We start from the raw sequence: 21,832 nt of genomic DNA, 5'->3' as shown, positions 1-21,832 counted from the left end.
GTTAATTAATGCCACAATTGGTGTTTGGTTGGACTCAGCCCCTGCTGCTGTTAAAGTCTCTTTCCTTTCCCCTCTGGGAAGCAGCCTGTGGGGAGGGGGCTCCGGCTACTGTGGCTTGGGGAACTCACAGTTCTGGCAAGGCTCACACCTGGTCCAGCTGGTCCAGACTGGGGTACACTGTGTGTCCGGTCACTGACGTGGCCACAGGAGCTGTTCTGTACTGTTTCTGGTTATTTAGTAGTTGTTCTGGAGGATGAACTAAAATGCGCACATTGTTAAGCTGCCATCTTGACCCAGAAGTCTTTTGGAAGGTTTTTAACTACAAATTCAATTTTTAAAATAGTTATAGGACTATTTAGGCTATCTGTTTTATGTTGGGTGAGTTTTGGCAGTTTGTGGTTTTTCAAGAATTGGTCCATTTCATTTAAAGTGTTGAATTTATATGCATAAAGTTTGCAAGCAATTTATATTATTATTTCCTTATTATGCTTTGAATGTTTGCATGAATCCTCTTTTAGTCCTTGTATTGGTTATTTGTGTCATTTCTCTTTTTTCTTTGTCAAACTTGCTAGAGGTTTATCAATTTTATTGGTCTTTTAAAAATAACAGTTTTTTGTTTCATTGTTTTTCTCTATTGTTTCTCTGTTTTCAATTTCATTGTTTTCTGCTAGTATCTCTTTCTGCTAGCTTTGGATTTATTTTGCTCTTTTTGTTGGAGACAGTTTGTGATTTATTTTCTCGTACAAACATTTAGTCCTATAACTTTCTGTCTAAGCACTGCTTTAGCAGCATACTATAAATGCTGATAAGTTGTATTTTAATTTTAATTCAATTCAAAGTATTTTATAATTTCTTTTAAGAATTTATTTTTGATCTAAGGATTATTAAGTGTGTTGTTTAATTGCCAAGTGTTTTTGGAGAATTTCCTACCATCATTGAGTTATTGATTTCTACTCGAATTCCATTTTGGTCAGAGGACATATTCTATTATTTCAAGCCTTTTAAATTGTTAAGATTTGCTTTATGACTCTTGATATGGTCTATCTTGTAATATGTTCTACAGACACTTGTTTTCTATTGTTGTTGAGTGGGGTGTTCTATACATGTTCGTTAGATGCTATTGGTTGATGGTGTTGTTGAGTTTTCTGTAACCTTGTTGATTTATTTTTGTCTAGTTCTAGCAATTGTTGAGGTCTCCAACTATGATTTTTGGTTTTTCAGTTTTTCCTTTCAAATAGTGTCAGAGTTCTTAAAAAATTCTGATTTCATTTATATTTTTTGAACTATTTTATTGTGTAACATAACATATGTACAAAGCAAAGAAAGGAAAAAGCAATAGTTTTCAAAGCACTCTTCAATAAATAGTTACAGGACAGATCCCAGAGTTTGTCATGGGCTACCATACAGTCCTCTCAGATTTTCCCTTCTAGCTGCTCCAGAATATAGGAGGCTAGAGGGCTTAAATAATTCATCATCACAATCGACTTTTCTTTTTTTCTTTTCTGTGAAAATGTGAAATAACATTTATACAAAAAAAGCAATAAATTTCAAAACACAGCAACACAATTAATTGTAGAACATATTTCAGAGTTTGGTATGGGTTGTAATTCCACAATTTTAGGTTTTTACCTCTAGCTGTTCTAAGATTCTGGAGACTAAAAGAGATATCAATTTAATGACTCAGCAAGCATATTCATTTGTTGAATCCTGTCTTCTCTGTATAATTCTTCATCACCTTTGATCTTTTTGTCCCTCTCTTTAGGGGTGTTTGGGCTATGTCCAGTCTAACTTTTTCATGTTGGAAGGGTTTGTCAACAATATAGGGTAGGGAGATGGAACTATCTGATGTCCTGGAGAGGCTGGGCCCTCTAGGTTTAGGGACTTATCTGGTCCAGGGACCCATCTGAAGGTTATAGGTTTCTAGAAACCCACTCTAGTGCATGGAACCCTTGTGGAACACCTATACTGCCCTGGGTGTTCTATAGGATTGGCTGGAATGGTCCTGGTTGGTGTTCGGCAGGTTATGATAGGCAGCAATGAGTAACTGAAGCTTGCATAAGACCAAGTTCCAGAGTAGCCACTCGCTTTATTTGAACTCTCTCTGCCACTGATACTGTATGTTACACTTCTTTTCCCCCTTTTGGTCAGGATGAAATTGTTGATCTCATGGTTCCAGGGCTGGGCTCATCCCTGGAAGTTATCTCCTAAGCCTCCAGGGAGACTTTCACCCCTGGATGTCATGTCCCATGTAGTGGGGAGGGCAATGATTTCACTTTCAGAATTGGGCTTAGAGAGAGTGAGGCCACATCTGAGCAATAACAGAAGTCCTCCAGAAGTCACTCTTAGGCATACCTATAGGTAGGCTAAGCTTCTCTGCTACCTACATAAGCTTCACAAGAGTAAGCCTCAAGATCAAGGGCTTGGCCTATTGATTTGGGTTTCCCTAAAGTTTGACACAGAATCAGGAGAGTCCTTGATGGTACAGTTTAATAGTTCCATATTTTTTCTCCCATCCCTCAAGGAGCTTTGCCAATACTTTTTGATTATCTTCTTAATATACTCTAGGATGTATCCACGCATTACATTAAACGATACAGGATTAAAGGACCTCGTTCTTATTCTGGCCCCCTGTGTTTCAGTTGTTCAAATGAGCTATACAGATAGGTTGAGTTAGATTATGTGCTATAGAAAATTTAGATTCCAGACCAAATAAACCTTTCTTCTTTTAGTCCCAAAGAGTATGTATGGTTCTAAACTATAGACAATGTCTTTGTTACCCCTGTGTTCTGAGTTACTTTATCCCTGACCTGACTGACTTTGTTGTAATCTCTAAAAACCAGGTTATATATATATATATATATATATCAGCCTCTTGAAATCCAGAAGTAATAATTACCAGTCCAGACTGGTATTTGCTATAAAAGCTTACAATTTCGGCCCCTGTTTTCTTATAAGCATTTTCTAAAGGAGACCATACCATAGTTGTTCTTTCATTTCTGGCTTATTTTGCCTCACCAAATGTTTCACACTTTCATTCACCTGGTTGCATGCCTCACGACTTCATTCCTTTTTGTAGCAGCACATTTGCTCGTATGTATACACTATCATTCACCTATCTGCTTCTCAGTCAGTACATCTTTCAGCTGCCTGCATTCATTGAGCAACATGTAAAGTGCCCAAAGTCCACAGTCCAGCAATACTCTCAATTTTAGATAATTTCATTGTTCCCAAGATAAAGATAACCAATAAACACACCCTCAGCAAACAAGAAATCTAAACCTCCTCTTAACTCTTGTCCCTCCCCCAATTATTTACATCTGCTGTTTCCGTGGTAGTGCTGATATTTTCCTTTTAAACATAGCCCATTGCATGCAATAGCAGTTTTCCCCCTTACCCTGGACTTAAACATTCTTTGTACACAAATCATATCTTTGAAGTCGATCTTACAAGAATTAATTTATATTTCTAGAGTTAATCAGTGGGACACATAGGTCTATAGAACCCCTTTCAATCGTGTTCACTTCAATATAATAATATTACTTGTAGACTCACTAGTGAACCGCCTTCACTTGTATCTATTGCCTTACATTGGAGTTCAACCTCATTAGCTAACCGTTCACCCATCTCTAGCTTCTATGTATCTCTAAGTCCCCTATATTCTGTATTATAAGCCTCTGATTGTACCTTTACCATGGTCATAAAAGTGGAATCATACAGTATCTATCCTTTTGTGTCTGGCTTATTTCACTCAGCATTATGTCCTCAATGCTCACCCATCTTGTCATGTGTTTCAGGACATCATTTTGTCTTATTGCTGTATAACATTCCATCTTATGTATATACAACATTTTGTTAATTCTGATTTTATTTTGTAGAACAATTGTGTGTTTACAGAAATATCATACAGAAAGTATAGAATTCCCATATACCACCCCTCAAGCACACAATTTTCCATATTATTAACATTTTGTATTAGTGTGACAAAATTGTTACAATTTGTGAACCAATATACTTATAATTATATTATTAATTAAAGTCCATAGTTTACATTAGGGTTCACTCTTTGTGTTGTATAGTTCTGTTTGCTTCTTAAGATTTATTGTGATAACGTATACAACATAAATTTTCCCATTTTAACCACATTCAAATATATACTTCAGTAGTGTTGATTACATTCACAATGTTGTCTGTTTATCATTACTTTTTTTAATTAGAGAAGTTGTAGCTTTGTAAAAAATCATGGATAAATTATAGAGTTTCCATATACCACCTGTTTTAGTTTGTTAAGCTGCCAGAATGCAATACACCAGAAATGGAATGGCTTTAAACAAGGGAATTTATTAAGCTGCAAGTTTACAGTTCTAAGGACATGAAAATATCCAAATTAAGGCACCAACAACAGGTACCTTCACTCAAGAAAGGCTGATGGTGTCTGGAATACCTCAGTCAGTTGGGAAGGCACCTGGCTGGTGTCTGCTGGGGTCTTTGGCTTCTGGACACTTCTGTCAGATGGGAGGGTACATGGCAACTTCTGATAGCTTTCTCTCCTCATTTCATAAGGCTTTCCTGGGGCGTTTTCCTTCTGCAACTCCAAAGATCTCTGGATCTTTGTGTGGGCTCTGTCAGCACTAAAGTTTTTTCCAAAATAGTTCTCTCTTAAAGGGCTCCAGTGAGCAACCCTACCTTTAATGGGTGGAGACACATCTCCATGGAAACCATCTAATCAAAAGTTAGCACCCACAATTGGATGGGTCACAACATGGAAACAATAAAAAAGATCCCACCCAGCAATGTTGAATGAGGATTAAAGAACATGGCTTCAAACTGGCACACCACCCAATTATTAACACCTTGCATTAGTGTGGTACATTTGTTACAATTCCCTGAAACAGATCAGCTTCATTCATATCTCTGATTGAAGTTTGATCTCTTTTTCAGCTTCTTCAACAGTTGCTGTATGAGATAATGCTGACCTTTAGAGCTGCAGAACTCTGAGTCTCAGGTGTCACACAGATACCCAAGGTTTCAGGGATTGACCAAGTTATATACAAAGAACTCAGCATCTCAGAATTTGGAAATAACAGTTATAACTCCAGACTAGATGTGACTGCTGTAAGAGCTTACAATCTAGGAATGTTTACAATATTGAACATTCTGTACTCCGTAATCATCAATTATACAACTTATGCCCATGTTCCAGTGCCTGATAATCTATGCTCATTCAATTCTCAGAGTTTGCACATTAGAGTCAGTCCCCATCAGTAAGACCTTTTCATTTCTGGTTTATCTCACTCAACATAATATCCTCAAGATTCATTCATCTAGTTGCTTGCCTCACAACTTCATTCCTTCTTGAAGCCATGCAATATTCCATTGTGTGTATACATCACAGTTCACTCTTCTGTTCATCAGTTGATGTACCCTTAGGCACCTCTATCCATTATAAATCATGAATACTACAGCCATAAACACCAGTGTGCAAGTGTCCACTCATGACCCTGCTTTCAATTCATTATTAGTATATACCTAATAATGGGGTTGCAGTATCATATGTCAACCCTATACCTAGCCTCCTGTGGAACCACTGTGCCCTCCAGAGGGGCTGCACCATTCTGCTTCCCTACCAACAATGAATAGGTACCTCTCTCTCCCCACATTTTCTCCAGCACTGTATCTTTCATTTTATTTTTTAAACAGTTTAGTTCATATACCATGCAATCCATCCTAAGTAAACGCTCAATGGCTCAGTATAATCACATAATCACACATTCACCACCACAATCTATGTGAAAACATTTCCATTTCTCCCACAAAGAAAGACAAGTAGAAAAGACAAAGAAGGATAAAAATTTTAAAAATAAAGGAGAAACCACAAAGGTACCAAGAATCCCATACCCCTCCCTTATATCCCCCTCTTATTGACATTTAGCTTTGCTATATTGCCTTGTTACAATTAATGGAAGCATATTACAATGTTACTGTTCACTATAGACCCTAGTTTGCCTTGATTGTATTTTTTCCATATGCCATCCCATTTTCAACACCTTGCAATGTTACCATTCATTTGTTCTCCCTCATGTAAAAACTTTCTTATATTTGAACATTTAATCACCTTGATTGTCCACTCTAGATTTCACTAAGTTATATAGTCCCAGTTTTTATCCTTTATCTTTCCTTCTGGTGTCATACATGTTCTCAGCCTTCCTCCTTCAACCACATTTATACTGAGCTTTGTTCATTACCCTTACAATATTTTTCTCTCCTTTTACCCTTACTGATAGTCATCATTTTCACACTCTTCTCCAGATCCTCTCTTTCCTATCTTTCCCTGTGTATCTGCCTGTAGTACTCCTTTTAGTATTTCTTGCAGAGCGGGTCTCTTTTTCACAAACTCTCTTGGTGTCTGTATGTCTGAAAATATTTTAAACTCTCCCTCACTTTTTTTTTTTTGCATGGGGAGAGGCACCGGGAATCGAACTTGGGTCTCCAGCATGGCAGGCGAGACCCCTACCTGCCTGCTGATCCACTGTGGCCCGCCCCTCTCCCTCACTTTTGAAGGAGTTTTGCTAGATATAGAATTCTTTCTTTTTTAATTTTTTTATTTATTAATTTAAAAAATTAACAACAAACAAAAATATTAACATATCATTCCATTCTACATATACCATCAGCAATTCTCAATACCATCACATAGTTGCATATTCATTATTTCTTAGAACATTTGCATAGATTTAGAAAAAGAAATAAAAAGACAACAGAAAAAGAAATAAAACGATAACAGAACAAAAAAAGATTATACATACCATACCCCTTACCCCTTGCTTTCATTGATCACTAGCATTTCAAACTAAATTTATTTTAACATTTGTTCCCCCTATTATTTATTTTTATTCCATATGTTCTACTTATCTGTCAACAAGGTAGATAAAAGGAGCATCAGACACAAGGTTTTCACAATCACAGAGTCACATTGTAAGAGCTATATCATTGTTCAATCATCATCAAGAAACATGGCTACTGGAACACAGCTCTACATTTTCAGGCAGTTCCCTCTAGCCTCTCCACTACATCTTGAACAACAAGGTGATATCTATTTAATGCGTAAGAATAACCTCCAGGATAACCTCTGGACTCTGTTTGGAATCTCTCAGCCATTGACACTTTGTCTCATTTCACTCTTCCCCCTTTGGTCGAGAAGGTTCTCTCAATCCCTTGATGTTAATTCTCAGCTCATTCTAGGGTTTTTCTCAATCCCTTGATGCTGAGTCTCAGCTCATTCCAGGATCTCTGTCCCACGTTGCCAGGAAGGTCCACATCCCTGCGAGTCATGTCCCACGCAGAGAAGGGGAGGGTGGTGAGATTGCTCGTCGTGTTGGCTGGAGAGAGAGGCCACATCTGAGCAACTAAAGAGGCTCTCTTGGGAGTGACTCTTAGGCCTAGATTTTAAGTAGACTTGACCTATCCTTTGTGGGGTTAAGTTTCATATGAACAAACCCCAAGACTGGGGACTCAGCCTATAGCTTTGGTTGTCCACACTGCTTGTGAGAATTAGATATAGAATTCTTGATTGGCAGTTTTTCTCTTTCATACCACTGTCTTCTCGCCTTCCTGGTTTCTGCTGAGAAATCAACATACAGTCTTATCAAGCTTCCCTTGTATGTGGTGGATTGCATTTCTTTTGCTGCTTCCAGGATTATCTCTTTGTCTTTGACATTTGACAAAATGTCTGTTTGAGCTACACTGTGCTTCTCGGATCTGTAATTTTATGTCTTTCATAAGAGATGCAAAATTTTCAGTGACTATTTCTTCCGTTAGTCTTTCTGCCCCTTTTTCTTTCTCTTCTCCTTCTGGGACACCCATAACATGTATATTAATGTGCTTCATGTTGTCATTCAATTTCCTGAGACTCTGCTCATATTTTTCCTTGTCTGTTCTTTTGTATGTAGGATTTCACATTTCCTGTCCTCTAGTTCACTAATCCTTTCTTCTTCCTCTTCAATCTGCTGTTGCCTCCATTGTGGTTTTCATCTCTTAAATTGTGCCTTTCATTCCCATAAGTTCTGCCATTTGTTTTTTCAAGCTCTCAAGTTCTTCTTTATCATCATCCAATGTCTTCTTTATATCTTTGTATCCTATATCTTCCTTCAACTCATTGATTTGATTTAGAAGATTTGTTTGGACATTGTTAATTAATTGTTTCACCTCCTGCATCTCATTTGAAGTGTTAGTTTGTTCCTTTAACTGGACCATATCTTCTTTCTTCCTAGTATGACTCATGATATTTTGTTGGTGTCTGGGCATCTGATTTCCTTAATTAGTTTATTTTGGAGGTTGTTTTCTGTCTCTTACCTAGAGTTTTCTTGTTGGTTGGCTTTCTTCCATATCTGTTCTTTGACATTCAGTTCAATGTACTCTAGACCTCTAGGTTAGCTTCTGTTTGACTGATCAGAATTCTACACCTCTTGTTTTTCTGGATCTTGCCCTGCCAGATAGGATCTACCCTAATCAGATTTTCCCAGACAAGACAGGTCCAGGACTCAAGATGAGGGTGTAATCAGTATTAAGTTTCCTTGAGGACAAGACCCAGTAGGCTTCCAGTCTTTCCTCTTGAATCTGTGTTATTCCTGTCCTGTCCAGCAGGTAGAGTGTCAGCCCACAGCTCCCATCAGTGTAAAGTGATGCAGTGTCTTTAGTTCTCAGCAGACCCTATCCCTGCCAGGGGTATAGTTGTGCAGAAGGTGAGTCAGAAGGCTGGCCTAAACTGTTTCTGTTTTCCAGGCCCTGGGGTCTGAATTCTCTAAATGAGAGCTGCCACTTGTTCTGGACCCTGCCCTACCTCCCATTTTCTTGGGGGAAGATATCCCCCTTTAGGGGATTATCTTCTTTACCTGACTTTACCTCTCAGCTATTCCTTAACTCCGCCCTTGCCTGGGGTAGTGCTGAAGCCTACAGCTTAAAAACAGGCAGCTAAAAGTGAACAAAAGAAAGGGGAAAAATCATTTTTCAAGTCCTCTGGGTTTGCCAACCAAGAGCTGGAGTTGGCACCAGGCTTTATGTGCCCCTTTTCTTGGGGCACAGCCCTTTTCCAGTTTTGTGAGCTTGGTCAACTCCAAAGCCTCTTTTTTCTTTGTTTTTTTTTTTTTTTTTTTTAAAGGAAAGACAGAGAGAAGGAAGGAAGGATAGAAGGAAGGAAGGAAGGAAGAAAGGGAAACATTTTTAAACATTTTCTTGTTTTATTGTATTCTGTTTCTCCGTTTTTGTTACATGGGCTGGGGCCGGGAATCGAACCGAGGTCCTCCGGCATAGCAGGCAAGCACTTTGCCCGCTGAGCCACCGCGGCCCACCCTTTTCTTTGTTTTTGTTTTTGTCAGCCCTCCCTCCTCTCTCCTGGGGAGAAAGCTCCGTTTTCTTTCATGCTTGCTCCAAGTATATCTGTGCTCAGAGTTTGTATTCAGCAGTCTGAATTTGTTAATTAATTCTTCAGTTGGAGCTTAGTTGAGCTACCGTCCTTGCTCCTGGAAGAAACTGCATCTTTTTCCCATGGGGAAGTAAAACAGCTCACCATGCCAGTGGGAAAGGGGCACCAGCCTCCATGGCTTGGGAGACTTACAGTTCTGTGCTGTGATCTCAGCCGTTCCAGCCATCCCAGACTGGTGTATGATGAGTATCAGTCATGGAGTCCCTCCAACAGTTGTTCCAGACAGTTCCTAGCTATTTAGTAGCTGTCCTAGAGTACATACCAAATCCCACACCTCTCTGTGCCACCATCTTGCCCCACTTCTCTTTATCCGTTATTGACAGTTGTAGATTAAAGTCTCCTGTTTTAATGTAGAGCCATCTATTTCTCCCTTCAATACTGTCAATATTTGCTTCAAACTGTTTGGATATGTATGGTTTGAATCTGTTGTGTACCCCAGAAAAGCCAAGTTCTTTAATCTTCGTTCAGTATTGCTGGTGGGACCTTTTTTATTGTTTCCATGGAAATGTGACCCACTCAATTGTGGATGGTAACTTTTGATTAGATAGTTTCCATGGAGATGTGTCTCCACCCATTCAAGGTGGGGTTTCTTTCTGGAGCCCTTTAAAAGGGAATCATTTTGGAGAGAGCCACGAGAGCCCATAGAGCCAGAGACCTTTAGGGATGAAGAAGGAAAATGCCCTTGGGGGAGCTTCATGAAACAAGATTTCTGGAGAGAAGCTAGCAGACATTGCCATGTGCCTTTCCAACTGAGAAAGCCTTGCCTTAGTTTGGACATTTTCGCAGCCTTAGAACTGTAAACTTGCAACTTAATAAATTCCTCTTTTTAAAAGCCATTCTGTTTCTGGTATAATGCATTCCAGCAGCTTGCAAACTAGAACAGAGGGTTCTGCTGTTAAATTCATATAGATTTTTCATTGTTATTTCTTCTTATTTAATTGGCCCTTTTGTCAGTATGTGGTGATCTTCTTTATCCCTAGGAACTTTTTAAACTTAAAGTCTATTTTATCTGATATTCATATAAATACTCCAGCTCTCTTTTGGTTGCTACTTATATGATGTATCTTTTTCCATCATTTCACTTTCAACCTACTTATGTTTTTCAATCTAAGATGAGTCTCCTGTAAACAGCATAAAGTTGTATCATGCCAATATTTGCCTTTTTTTTTTTTTTTTTTTAAAGGAAAGACAGAGAGAAGGAAGGAAGGAAGGAAGGAAGAAAGGGAAACATCTTTTAAACATTTTCTTGTTTTATTGTATTCTGTTTCTCCGTTTTTGTTACATGGGCTGGGGCCGGGAATCGAACCGAGGTCCTCCGGCATAGCAGGCAAGCACTTTGCCCGCTGAGCCACCGCGGCCCGCCCAATATTTGCCTTTTGAGTGGACAGTTTAATCCATTTTCATTTGAAGGCACTACTGATAACGCAGGACTTTCTTCTGCCATTTTGCTATTTTGCCTCTGTAAGCCTTGTACCTATTTTTGACCCTCAGTTCTTCCTCTCTTTGTGTGTGTGTGTTATACCATTTTGAGTTTCCTCTCATTTCTTTCTGAATGTATTTTAATGTGTTTTTTTATGGGTTACTATGGGGCTTAAATTTAACATCCTAAATGTATAACACTCCTATTTGATGTGATAATAACTTATCTTCAATAGCATAAACATACTCTGTTCTTCTACCTCTTCCTCTCCCCTTTTTTGTACTTGTTATCACTTAAGTCTTGGTACATTGTATATCAAGAACCATCAATTTATCATTACTTTTGTGCATTTGCATTTCAGTGCCTGAATGGAGTAAGAAGTAGAGCTACATACCCAAACAAATACAGTAGGATAGTACTGGCATTTATAATTACCCATATGGTTGCCTTTACTGGGGGCCTTTATTTCATTGTGCTGCTTTGATTCAGTGTCTAGGTATCATTTCCTTTCAGTCTGAAGAACCCCCTTTGGCATGGCTCGTAGGGAAGGCCTAGTGGTAATGAACCCCCTTAGTTTATCTGGGATTGTTTTCATCTCTACCCCATTTTTAAAAGAAAAGTCTTGCTGGATGTAAAATTCTTGCTTGGCAATTTTTTTTCAGAACCTTAAATATTTCCTCCTATTGCCTTTTTGCCTCCATGATTTCTCATGAAAAATTGGAACTTAACTTATTGGGATTCTCTTGTACAGTCATTGCTTTTCTCCTTCAGCTGTCAGAACTCTCAAGAGTTCTTCAGAAGCTGTTGAAACCCCATAGGGGTTTTCTTTTCAATTATTGTGGTCTTTAGCTCCAGTATTCTGTTTGATTTCTTAAAAAATTTCCACTCTTTTTTGAGATTCTCATATTGTCCATTCATTGCTTCTCAGATACCCTATTGTTCTTTCTTTATGTTTTACATCTGTGAGCATATTGAAGATCATTTTTTAAAAGTCTTTGTCCAGCATGATCAATATCTGATCTTCTTCATTAATGGTTTTTGAACTTTTATCTGGTTCCATTCGATTGGCCTTCATTTCACGTTTCTTCATATTATAATTTTTTGTTGTACACTGTACAGTTTAATACTTTAATGTGTTAAATCTGGAATTTTGCCCCTGACCTGTCCCTTCCTAAATTTGTATCCAGGTAATGATACGAGAAGAGCCATCCTTGAGCGCCAGGAGCTAAAAAAACCAAACAAAAACCCAGCAACACCAGAAAGGTCTTTCACAGGCTTTACACATTGGCCCTGTGTTGGCTGGTGCTTTCCTTCTGAGTTTAGCCCTGTTCATGAAGATCAGCCTGAAACAATAGTGAAATGCAAGGTCCTCTCTGTCTTCTGAATCTGTGCCTTGTCCTGGGTTCATTCATGGCCTTAAGAATTCTCCTATTTGTAGGAATCTGAATGTCCTCTCTGCTCCTTATGCAGTAGATTTTCCATCACTCCAGCATGCACTATCATATATCATGTAGCAGGTAATCCTTTGCCTCAGGCTGCCTCAGCTTAATTGTCTCTTACACTGCTTTGGTGGTCCACAAGCTGCTTCTGCTAGTGGGGCAAGTTCTGGGAGGGAGAGCCAGAGACATATTTCCTATTTTGGTCTTTTGGTTACCACCAGACAGATTGGCAGTGACATATAGGGACCCCGGTATGCACGTAGAGGTTACTCTGCTTCCACCAGAATAGGGCCAGGGACCCCCAATGGGAGCACAGGCTGGCTCTGCCCTGTGCTAGGGAAAGCCTGAGGGAGGGGCCAGAAAGGCTGCCACTAGCTTCTACCATTTTTAAAGTTGCACTTTCTTGATTCATTTATCAAGTTACTGCAATCCTTTTTCTATTTTCTGGAGTTTTGAAGAAGATGACTGTCATTTTTGCTAGTTGTTCAAAGATTCTATGTGGGAATGGCACACTGGAGCATCTTACTCTACCATATTCATTGACTAAAAGTTCTCTCTTGAGTCTCTTTTAATCTAAATATTCCCTCTCTGTATTTTTTTTCCCTTATACTTTATATGTTGAAGTAACCAAGTCATTTGTCCTGTAAAATTCCCATGTTCTACATTGTGGCTATTGTATCCTTTTGAGGTCAGTTAATAGTTATATCTATTGATTAGATTCAGGTTCGATTTTTGGCAAGGTTACTTCATAGGTAGTCTTGTCTTCCTATACCAAGAAGCATAAAGTGTCTGGTTGTCTCTGTATTTGTGATGTTCAGAGGCTTTGATGATGGTTGCTTGGATTGATTAATTCATTCGTGGTCACAAATTGGTGGTATTCTTTTTTTTTTTTTTTACCTTTTGTTGAGATATAACTTGCTACAATTAAGTGTGCAAATCTTAAGTGTACACTTAGATACATTTTTACATATATATGCATCTGTGTAAATACCAGTCATATCAGAATATAAAACATTCTCAATACTCCAAAATGTTCTGTTTGTATCTTCTCCCAGTGAATGTCACCCTCCATGGTCACCACTGTTATGACTTCTATCACCACAGATTCATTTAGCCTGTTTGTGAACTTCACATGAATGGAATTATATAGTATCACTCAACATTATATCTCTGATATCCACCCATGTTGTTGCATGCAGCATTTGATCATTCTTTTTTATTGATATGTATTCTATTGAATGAACATATCTCAATGTATTTATCCAAAACAATGATATTGTAATTCTGTCATTACTTCTTTGTTTTTAGCTGAAATTCTTATACAAAAGAAGTTGACTTCATTGTCTATTTGGTTGCCTTGAGGTAGAGCTTATATAGTAAAGACAAGATACATAAAAATACTTGATCCTTTCCCTTTACCATTTTTCAAAGTAATGAATTATTTCCTAGCATCCTTCAAAGGTGACCAGTGAGGGTTATTTCTCTCAAAGAATTTGAACTTAAAGTGAATTTAAAGATATTTTATCTGTTTTAAATAATTACAACTATTATTCTTATTGATATGTAATTGTTCCATCTTTTGTCAAATGGGAGTCTCTGCACATCAGCACCTGAATTCTTTTAACATGAGCCCAAAAGTCTCCAATAGCTTCAGTATAACAAACAGATGCAGCTCATTTTTCATATTTCTTGTCTGAGTCCTGGAATGAACCATTTCTCTGAGGAGCTCAGCTTCCTTTTGGTAGAAAATGGAATTTAGAGACCTCAGCTTTGGTGCTGGGGCATTTAATCAGAGTCTGAGTGTCAAATGTAGAGCACATGTGTGCACAATTGGAATTCCCAAACTTTAGGAAGAGTGCTTTTGCTTACCAATGCAGAATCAGTACTTTCTTTTTGGTTTGGTTATGGATTTTTCACCTGCTTCTGTTCTTCCTTTTCAATTCTATTTTGCTATTTGTTTAACTGCATCATTGGCAGATTGGGCTCTGTAGGTTGACCTGCAGTGACGCATATTTGGATGGGTGGTATTTAGGGCCTGTCATTTACCAATTGTGAGGAATTTATGCTTTGGTTTTCAAATAGAATCATCATAAGGTATATTTCTCAATCACATTTATATATAACTCACCCTTGAATTTATAAATAGAGTGACGCTTCTTTCTTATCAACAGGTTCTCTTTCTAGAAAGGAGTGGGAAGAGGTGTGTAGGAGGACTGTGGGGTATTTGACCCCAGCCCGCCTGCCTAGACCATAGTCAGTTTGAGAGCAACTGCCTTCAATAGAAAGAAGGAAGTACGCATGGGAGGATTCCTAGCATATAAAAATGCCAAGCTTCTGGTGCCAGACCCATATACAACCTGCCTCTCGACCAAAGAAATCCTATTCTCAGAAGTCTGACATTGATACATTGCAGAAGCCAAGTTCAAGGTTATCTTACTGCCCCCTGGGAAGCAGCTGAACTGGCCTCTGCTTTCATTCTCTTCTTCCTCCAGTATCTGGACACATGGCTGAATTCCCAGAAGGACCATGAGCGGGAACGGGCCATGTGGTGTACTGCCCGGATTCTTGGCTTCACTGTGAAAATGAACAACTTCCATGTGAGCGGGAGCCTGCCTTGGATCTGGGGCCAGATCCCTCTCTGGCAGTCCTCATCCATACCTTTATCCCAATCTCATCACTCAGTACCACCCAATATCTCCTTGGCTTTTTCTTCCTCCCTTACCCCACCTCTGTTCCATCCTTTTCTCCACCCACCAATTCAATTCCATCCTATATGGTTCCATTTGATTCAGTTTATCTCAATAAATACTCACTGAGGTCAATCCCAAACTCTGATCCCATATGTCCTTTACAGTCCACAACTCACCTGCACAATTCCATTCTCATTAACCTTACCCAGTACCACCCTGCATGCCTCTGACACATGTAACCCCTCCTCATTCTTTTCCTGTGATAATACAGTCTAAGGGAATGGCTGGAATAACATGTGACTTCCAACTTTCCTCCCCAGAAAGAAATTGAGTTCACCCGGCTGGGACGCCTGGTAAGGCTCCTGGCCATACGCTGCCAGGACCCAGTGGACAACATCTGCTTCCTGTCTTCCCAGGCTGTCTACAACCTCTACTGCATCCTCCTGCTGCAAAAGAGTATGGAGAAACCTCTCTCCTCACTCTCTCTCCAACCTCGCACTTAGGCCTGGCTATCCCCTCCCATTTCATCCATTCCAAAAAAGTGAAAGCTAAAAAGTCACCTGAGCATCTCATTTCTATTGAGGAACCTGCCCCCAGACATCTACTGACAGCCTCATAGGACAAAAACCAGACTCAGGAAACAGCTCTTTTGAATTGTTTCTTGCATTCTGGCTAAGCCCCACACTCTTGCCCAATTCTTTTTCCACTCTGGGGCAGGCAAAGTAGGAGCTCCTTCTACATTATCTTACCATTCCTTATCTTTCTGTCCATTCCTCTATTCCTAACCCTATGGGATGCACATCTCCTCCAGTGGGCTTAGTTCAGCAGGTGTGTTGGATTTGGACAGGGTTGCTGGAAGTGGGAAAGGGGAGCCTAAGAAACCTTCTACATCTGAGAGATGGGATCATTGTCTTTGTTTCAGAGATGGGAAGGAAAAAACAGGGCTTGTGGGAAGAAGAGGGCAAGAGTGAAGTCTACAGTGCCAATGTGTTCTATAATAACACCTTCGAGATTGCCAAGGTGAGAAGTAGGGCCAGAGAGAAAGAGGGGAGAGCCAGGGCCTCAAGATTATAGTCTCCTTGGGTGGAACTCTTCCATCCCAAATCTCTTCCCCCTCCATAGCAAGACATGCCAGTTTTCTTTGTCACATCCTGCCTGATGAAGTCATAGTCCAGGAAGCTGCCACATGCTCCCCCTTGAATAGCATGAGTCCTAATCCTTTCCTATCACCCGTTCCCCCAGGAGCATTTGTTTCATGCTAATCATTCTTCATAAGTCATGTGTAGACTCAATCCAGGCCTCAGAGATGTCACGAAGGATGTTAGCCCATGCCCTTCTCTCCCAGCTCTCCTCTGACGCCTGGAATCAGTGTTCTTTCCTCCCATCTGTTCCCATTTCAAGTGTCCTCTAGGAGTGAAGCAGACAGCCCAGGCCTAGGACAAATGTAGGCTCCCCAGAGATGCTCTCTGTCCTCTGCCCTAACCGGGAAGACTGACACAGGCTTACTCAGGTGGGATTGGGGGTGGTGGGAAGGAACCTGGGCATGTCCAATTGATCCCACCCCGTTACAGGCGTTTGCAGAGTACTTCACCCAGATCCAGGTCAGCACCCTGGTGCTGACAGCCATGGAAGGCTTGACCGACAGCAGGGCCAAGGTGTCCCTGGCTGCAGCCCAGCTGATGAGTGCTGTCATGAAAGAACGGGGCAGGGACATGATAAAGGTAGAGTGTAGTTGTGACAACAGCCCAGGAGCCTTGGGTCTATTACTAACCAGTGGTAGGTAGGCGGTTGCCTGGGCAAGTTCCTTCTCCTCTGTTGACCTTGACTTACTCACTTCTAACATGCAGGTTGTGCTAGCCTTCCTCTGTGGTTCTCCTGAGCTCTGAGGTTTGCAGACCTGAGCTCATAACTGCAATGCCTCCTCTTTTAAGGGTTGGCTCCTTAGTTGACAACAGCCATGAGCATGGGTGTAGGTAGTTGGAGGGTCTAGTAGCCAGAGCCCAAGGAAACATTGTTGGGGGGACTCACCCTGCTTCCCTGGGTGTCAGGGGGCTTAGACCTCTGGGAAAGGTAAGGCTGTGGGTAGCAAACCAGCAAGCTTGTGGAATGACTCTGACCTTTGGGTAGTTTTTTTTGGTTTTTTGCTTTAAATTTAGGCTAACATGAAAAATGGGAAAGTTGGCATAAAAATTGACATTTCCTACTTCACTGGAAAAAATTTTAAATGGGATCACCTAGGACAACTCTCTGAGTGGTCATTTTCCTTTTCCCATGGGACATGGACTCTCTGTATCCTCCCACTCCATGTGAATCCCCCAATACTCATTACCTTCACTCATTTATGTAACTTGCCTGGCTCAGGTACCAGAAATGGTACTTCACCTAAATGGACTTCCCAGGGAAGGCAGAGCCTAAAGTACTCTGCATCCAATGCCAACTGACCCTGTAGTTTCAGGAATTGAAAGCTGATCCCAGTGGAGAGAAGACCTGAGTTGTCCCCAGGGCTTTTTTCTTCACTCCCGGAGGGTGCTATGCCTACTGATTGGCCCAAGAACTCCTCTCTAGACTTTTGGGTTGTGGGAAGGCATTTGAGCAGGAAACCTTGGCACCAACTTCTGGAGTTCCTTCCATGGCCCCCACGGGTCTGGCTTCTGACACTTCAGAATTTGGCTTGATAGAGGAGTCACTGGCAGGATTGCAGCTCAGCCCCCTGGGTGTAGGGAGTTGTCAGGAGAGCAGTGGAGGGAAAGGAAGCAGAGAACAAGTTACTGAGGCTTCTTCTGGCTCTGCCTTGTAGATCGAGGAAGTTGTGGAGGGTATCCTTGAGCGGCTCAACTCACAGCTGGAGCCCAGCACTAAGGAGGAGACCCTGCAGGCCATGTGCTCGCTGGCAGGCAACAACTCCGAAATTGTGGTGCCCATGCTGCTCAACAGGCCTCTGCCATGGAATAGGTGCCACTCAGGAGCAGTCCTCCAGCCCATTCAACCTTCCCCCTACCCACCCCATGCCCAGCATAGAAACCACTGCCTGGGAATACTGTATCTTTCTCTCCCTGGCCTCGTCCAAATCAAGTTTCATCTCCAACTCTGGCCAATTCCTCTTGGTCTTATTCCCTCTAGCCCCTGAGAACTGGCTTTTCATGGGCCAGAGATCAGACTAGCCCTAGGGAGCATGCTCACAGGGTCTATGACCTTAGCTGTTCCTGGGTCCTGCAGAACCAATCTGGCCCTGTGGAGGGCTTTTGGCACCCAGCGAGAGACCACACTCAAAGTCCTGCAGCTGCTCATCGGCATCCTGGAAAAGTACCACCCCACACTGGAATCCCAGGAAATGGCCTCCCAGCCTGTGGCGGTCAGTACCAGGGAGGAGGGGTCCCGAGAACTTAGCATTCTGGGAATTTGGGGCCAGAGCTGAAGATCAAGAGTATCTGAGGGGTGGGAGCAAGCTTTGAGGAGGGACCAAGGGGATTGGGTTAACACTAGAATCATAGTTACCCTGTACATTAGATGGGCACTTTAATCTCTTTTTTTTTTTTGCACTTTTATACCCAAGAACTGCATGATGTAGCAAGGGCAGATATCAATTTTATGTCTTATGGACAAGGAAATTGATGTGCAGTTAATCAGCTTTCTCTAACTCCCAATTCTGGTACTGGCACTCATTTTTCTATAAAAGAAGGAGTCGGGTGTGTGGCAAGGAGGATGGAAAAGGAGATTTGGTGGCCTGGAATTGTGGTACATAAAGTACACCAAAAAGCACTCTCTGCTGAAGATTTAGAATCAATGCCCTTTTCATTTTTGATGTCAGGGGAGTAGAAGAGAAAGCAGTTTACATGTTTGTGTGGCCTTCTCGCTTCCCTAGGGATGAGCTGTGGGTTTTCAGTCTCTGGGTATGTCTCACGAGCTTGAATTAGAGTGTACTGTGCCCTTCAGGCAGTGACAGGGAAGGACTGTGGTGGGGACTCCAGCCTCTGTCTTTCAGTGAGGGATCCTGGAGTTGCTTTCTGTCTTTTCCCAGGCTCAGTCAATACTGCTTCCCCCGTTCCATTGTGTCCTCTCCCAGGTGACGTGTGCCTTGTGTGAGATGCTGTCAGGGTCCCTGTGCCAAGAGGCTGTCCAGGAACTCTACCCCCGGCTGCTGATATCTGTGCTGTGTCATCTCTACTGGGTGACTGAGCAGAATGCTCCCCAGAAGATGGTGGTATACAGTAAGGAGGGGGTCCCAGGCAGCAAGAGCAAGCCCTTTGACCCCACTAGGTAAGCCTATCTCCAGGTGATAGAGTAACAAAATTAATCAATTCTTGAGGTCCCTGGACAACTACATGCTGTAGGGGGATGCTGAGAAAGAGAACAGTGGAAGAGGAGGGATAGGATGCAGGTGTGGGTGCCGCAGCACTGTGCTCTAGGATATTTTCACTTTTTCATGATGATAGTTTTTTTGCTAATCTTTGTAGTGCACACAGCTGTATGCTGACTCACACACCTGCTTGTATCCATGTTCATGACTCCAGACACAAAGAAGGTCAATTAGAAGGTCAATGACAAGGACAGGATCATGTCCATGTCCTTCTCTCAGTTGCAATTTTGGCATTTCAATCAGTCTGGCCTCTGGTCCTGCTTTGTCTTTGTGTCATCTTGTGTATGTCACTGCTGGAATTCAGTGTCCTTGTCTGTAAAATGGAGGTTGGACTTTCAAATAAGTGATCACCAATATTCTTATTTTTTTAACCTCAGATCACTTTATTCAACTGCAATCTTCTATGAAAATGAAAACAAATAAAATCAATCAAGCAGAGAGATTCTGATTTGATGGGTATAAAGGTGAATAGAGATCCTAATTCTGCTTTTGTACCTCTGAGACCAGAATTTGGAAACCAAATTTTGTCCTTGCAGGGGATTCTGTGGTTGTACAAGGGTCAGGTTGAAGGGGCAAGTGGATGTGCACTCAGACCTGGGTTCCATAGAGCCATGGCTTGTTGTTAGCAGAAAAGCAGAACGCAGCTAACAGAATGGGGCATTATCTCCTGGTTTGCCAGCATAGGGGTGCAAACGAGGGTGTAATGCTGTGCCCATCCTTCTATCCTTTTCTTCTCACAAACTCAATGGTGGTGACCTTCAGCTGTGCCCTGGAGGCAGTGAAGCTGGTGATATTGGCTGCTGAGTATAATAAAGTGGTGTCCTATGCAAACGAGCATCGCTGCTGGGACCTTCTGTCCTGCCCCAAGTTTTACTACATAGGGATCATGGAGCTGACAAGGTAGGACCATTTCTCTGGCACCCCTGGAAACACTCTAGCTGCCTGACCCCAAATCTCCCAAGTCCCAGCCCTCAAATATAGACGCCTTCAACCCTCCCTTCCCTACCTCCCAGCTCTCTGATCTCCTGATTCCCTCTGGTCTCCTGATTCCCACTTTCCCCCAGCAACCCCTGGCCTCCTATATCCCATCCCAGTGGCATTGTGAAGAACTGTGAACCCTACATTCTGCATCGAATCCTGAACCATGTCAGGAACCTGCTCTACAGCTTGGATGATCATCAGAAGATCCTGGCCAGGACCTTCTATGCACAGGTGAATGCCTCAAGAGTGCTCAGCAGCCCTAGTCAATCATTTCTTGTAGCAGAGGAACTTGTCCCAGAAAGAAGAAAAGAAAAAATAGTATGAAGTAATCTAAAATGTCCATCCTAGGGTTATAAGAGTCAGGGAAACCCTAGGGAGGGGATAGTGACTCTAGTCTTCCCAGAATGATCCATGGATTCCAGCACCTGGATAAAAATTCAAGCCTTCTCAGTGTTACAACCCAACTCCTTACCTTTAGTCTCCACTCCAGGTGTGCAGATTTACCACTGTTCTCAATGGGGCACAGTTCTTACCTGTGTGGGGGGCCTAAAGGAAGACTGCGGTGGGGACTTGGGTACCCATGACCTTTTCTCCATCCATAGCCATAATCTTCCTTGCCCCTACAGCTCCTCTGGCACCGATCAGTGGCTCAGACCTTGGGGCAAGACTTTCTGGGAAATCTAATCAAGTGGATCAAGGAACCCAACCTCATCATGAATGAAGTCGGGCTTCGAGGAATCAGTAACCTGGCACTACACCCAGGACAAGTAAGAGTGGGGAGGGGCAGTGCAGGGAAGGTGAGGGCCGAATGTGTATTAAGTGTTCACTGATGAACCATTTACTCTACTTCTCTTGGGTCTCTTAGTCATCTGGGCCTTAGTATATTCCCTAGCTCCCCACCCCAAGGCTTTACAACATCCAGTTTCTAGGACTGTATAGACTTGTTCTCATGAGTCTCTTCAAACCTCCTGAGCACCAGTCTTTTACTTCCTTCGTGTGTCCAGCCCCCAGATTCGCCATGCTCAGTTTCTCTCAGGCACCGCCTATCACCTATCAGACCCCTCTCCCCAGAGTGCTGAGTGATCTGCAGGGTGGTGAGTGATTTCTGCCTTCTTCCAAATAGTCAGAGATTCTTAAGAGCCTGGTTCCACTCTTGCAAGTCTTCCTGAAGGACGAGGTGCGAGTGACCGTGCAGGCAGTGAAGAGTCTGCGAAACATCATCTGCCACGGACAGGGACAGGACATTAAGGTGGTCTTCTGTGGCATCTCCAAGCAACTGCGTCCACTCATCAACGATGTATGGGCCTGAATCCCTGGGATGAGTTGGGACCACTGTGGGCTGGGGCTGAAGATGAACCGCGGAAGCTGAACTAGAGGCATTATGATAGGACTAAGAGACTGTGGTTGAAGCTGAAGAAACTGAAGGGGCAGAGAAAAGGATACCTGGCTACTTGAAGTAGTGCCTAA

At 41.9% G+C, this 21,832-nt stretch overlaps 1 protein-coding gene across 10 annotated transcripts in view; it reads left to right on the top strand.

Moving 5' to 3' along the window:
• Window positions 1-21,832, top strand: part of LOC143691340 (maestro heat-like repeat-containing protein family member 1) — a 180,858-nt gene that overhangs the window by 139,448 nt on the left and 19,578 nt on the right. For 7 of the 10 annotated variants that reach the window (XM_077169664.1, XM_077169668.1, XM_077169667.1 and 4 more), the window contains 11 exons: window positions 14,830-14,934; window positions 15,348-15,483; window positions 15,950-16,047; window positions 16,599-16,748; window positions 17,825-17,979; window positions 18,244-18,379; window positions 19,046-19,284; window positions 20,147-20,284; window positions 20,449-20,596; window positions 20,992-21,132; window positions 21,489-21,662. In XM_077169664.1, coding sequence (XP_077025779.1) covers window positions 14,830-14,934; window positions 15,348-15,483; window positions 15,950-16,047; window positions 16,599-16,748; window positions 17,825-17,979; window positions 18,244-18,379; window positions 19,046-19,284; window positions 20,147-20,284; window positions 20,449-20,596; window positions 20,992-21,132; window positions 21,489-21,662 — 1,620 coding nt within the window. The remainder of the gene's footprint in view (window positions 1-14,829; window positions 14,935-15,347; window positions 15,484-15,949; window positions 16,048-16,598; window positions 16,749-17,824; window positions 17,980-18,243; window positions 18,380-19,045; window positions 19,285-20,146; window positions 20,285-20,448; window positions 20,597-20,991; window positions 21,133-21,488; window positions 21,663-21,832) is intronic. The other 3 variants (XM_077169666.1, XM_077169665.1, XM_077169669.1) reach the window with 3 other exon arrangements.

The sequence above is a fragment of the Tamandua tetradactyla genome, chromosome 7 (genome assembly GCF_023851605.1).
Source record: "Tamandua tetradactyla isolate mTamTet1 chromosome 7, mTamTet1.pri, whole genome shotgun sequence".
Lineage (NCBI taxonomy): Eukaryota > Metazoa > Chordata > Mammalia > Pilosa > Myrmecophagidae > Tamandua > Tamandua tetradactyla.
This window is presented reverse-complemented; position numbering and strand designations above follow the sequence as displayed.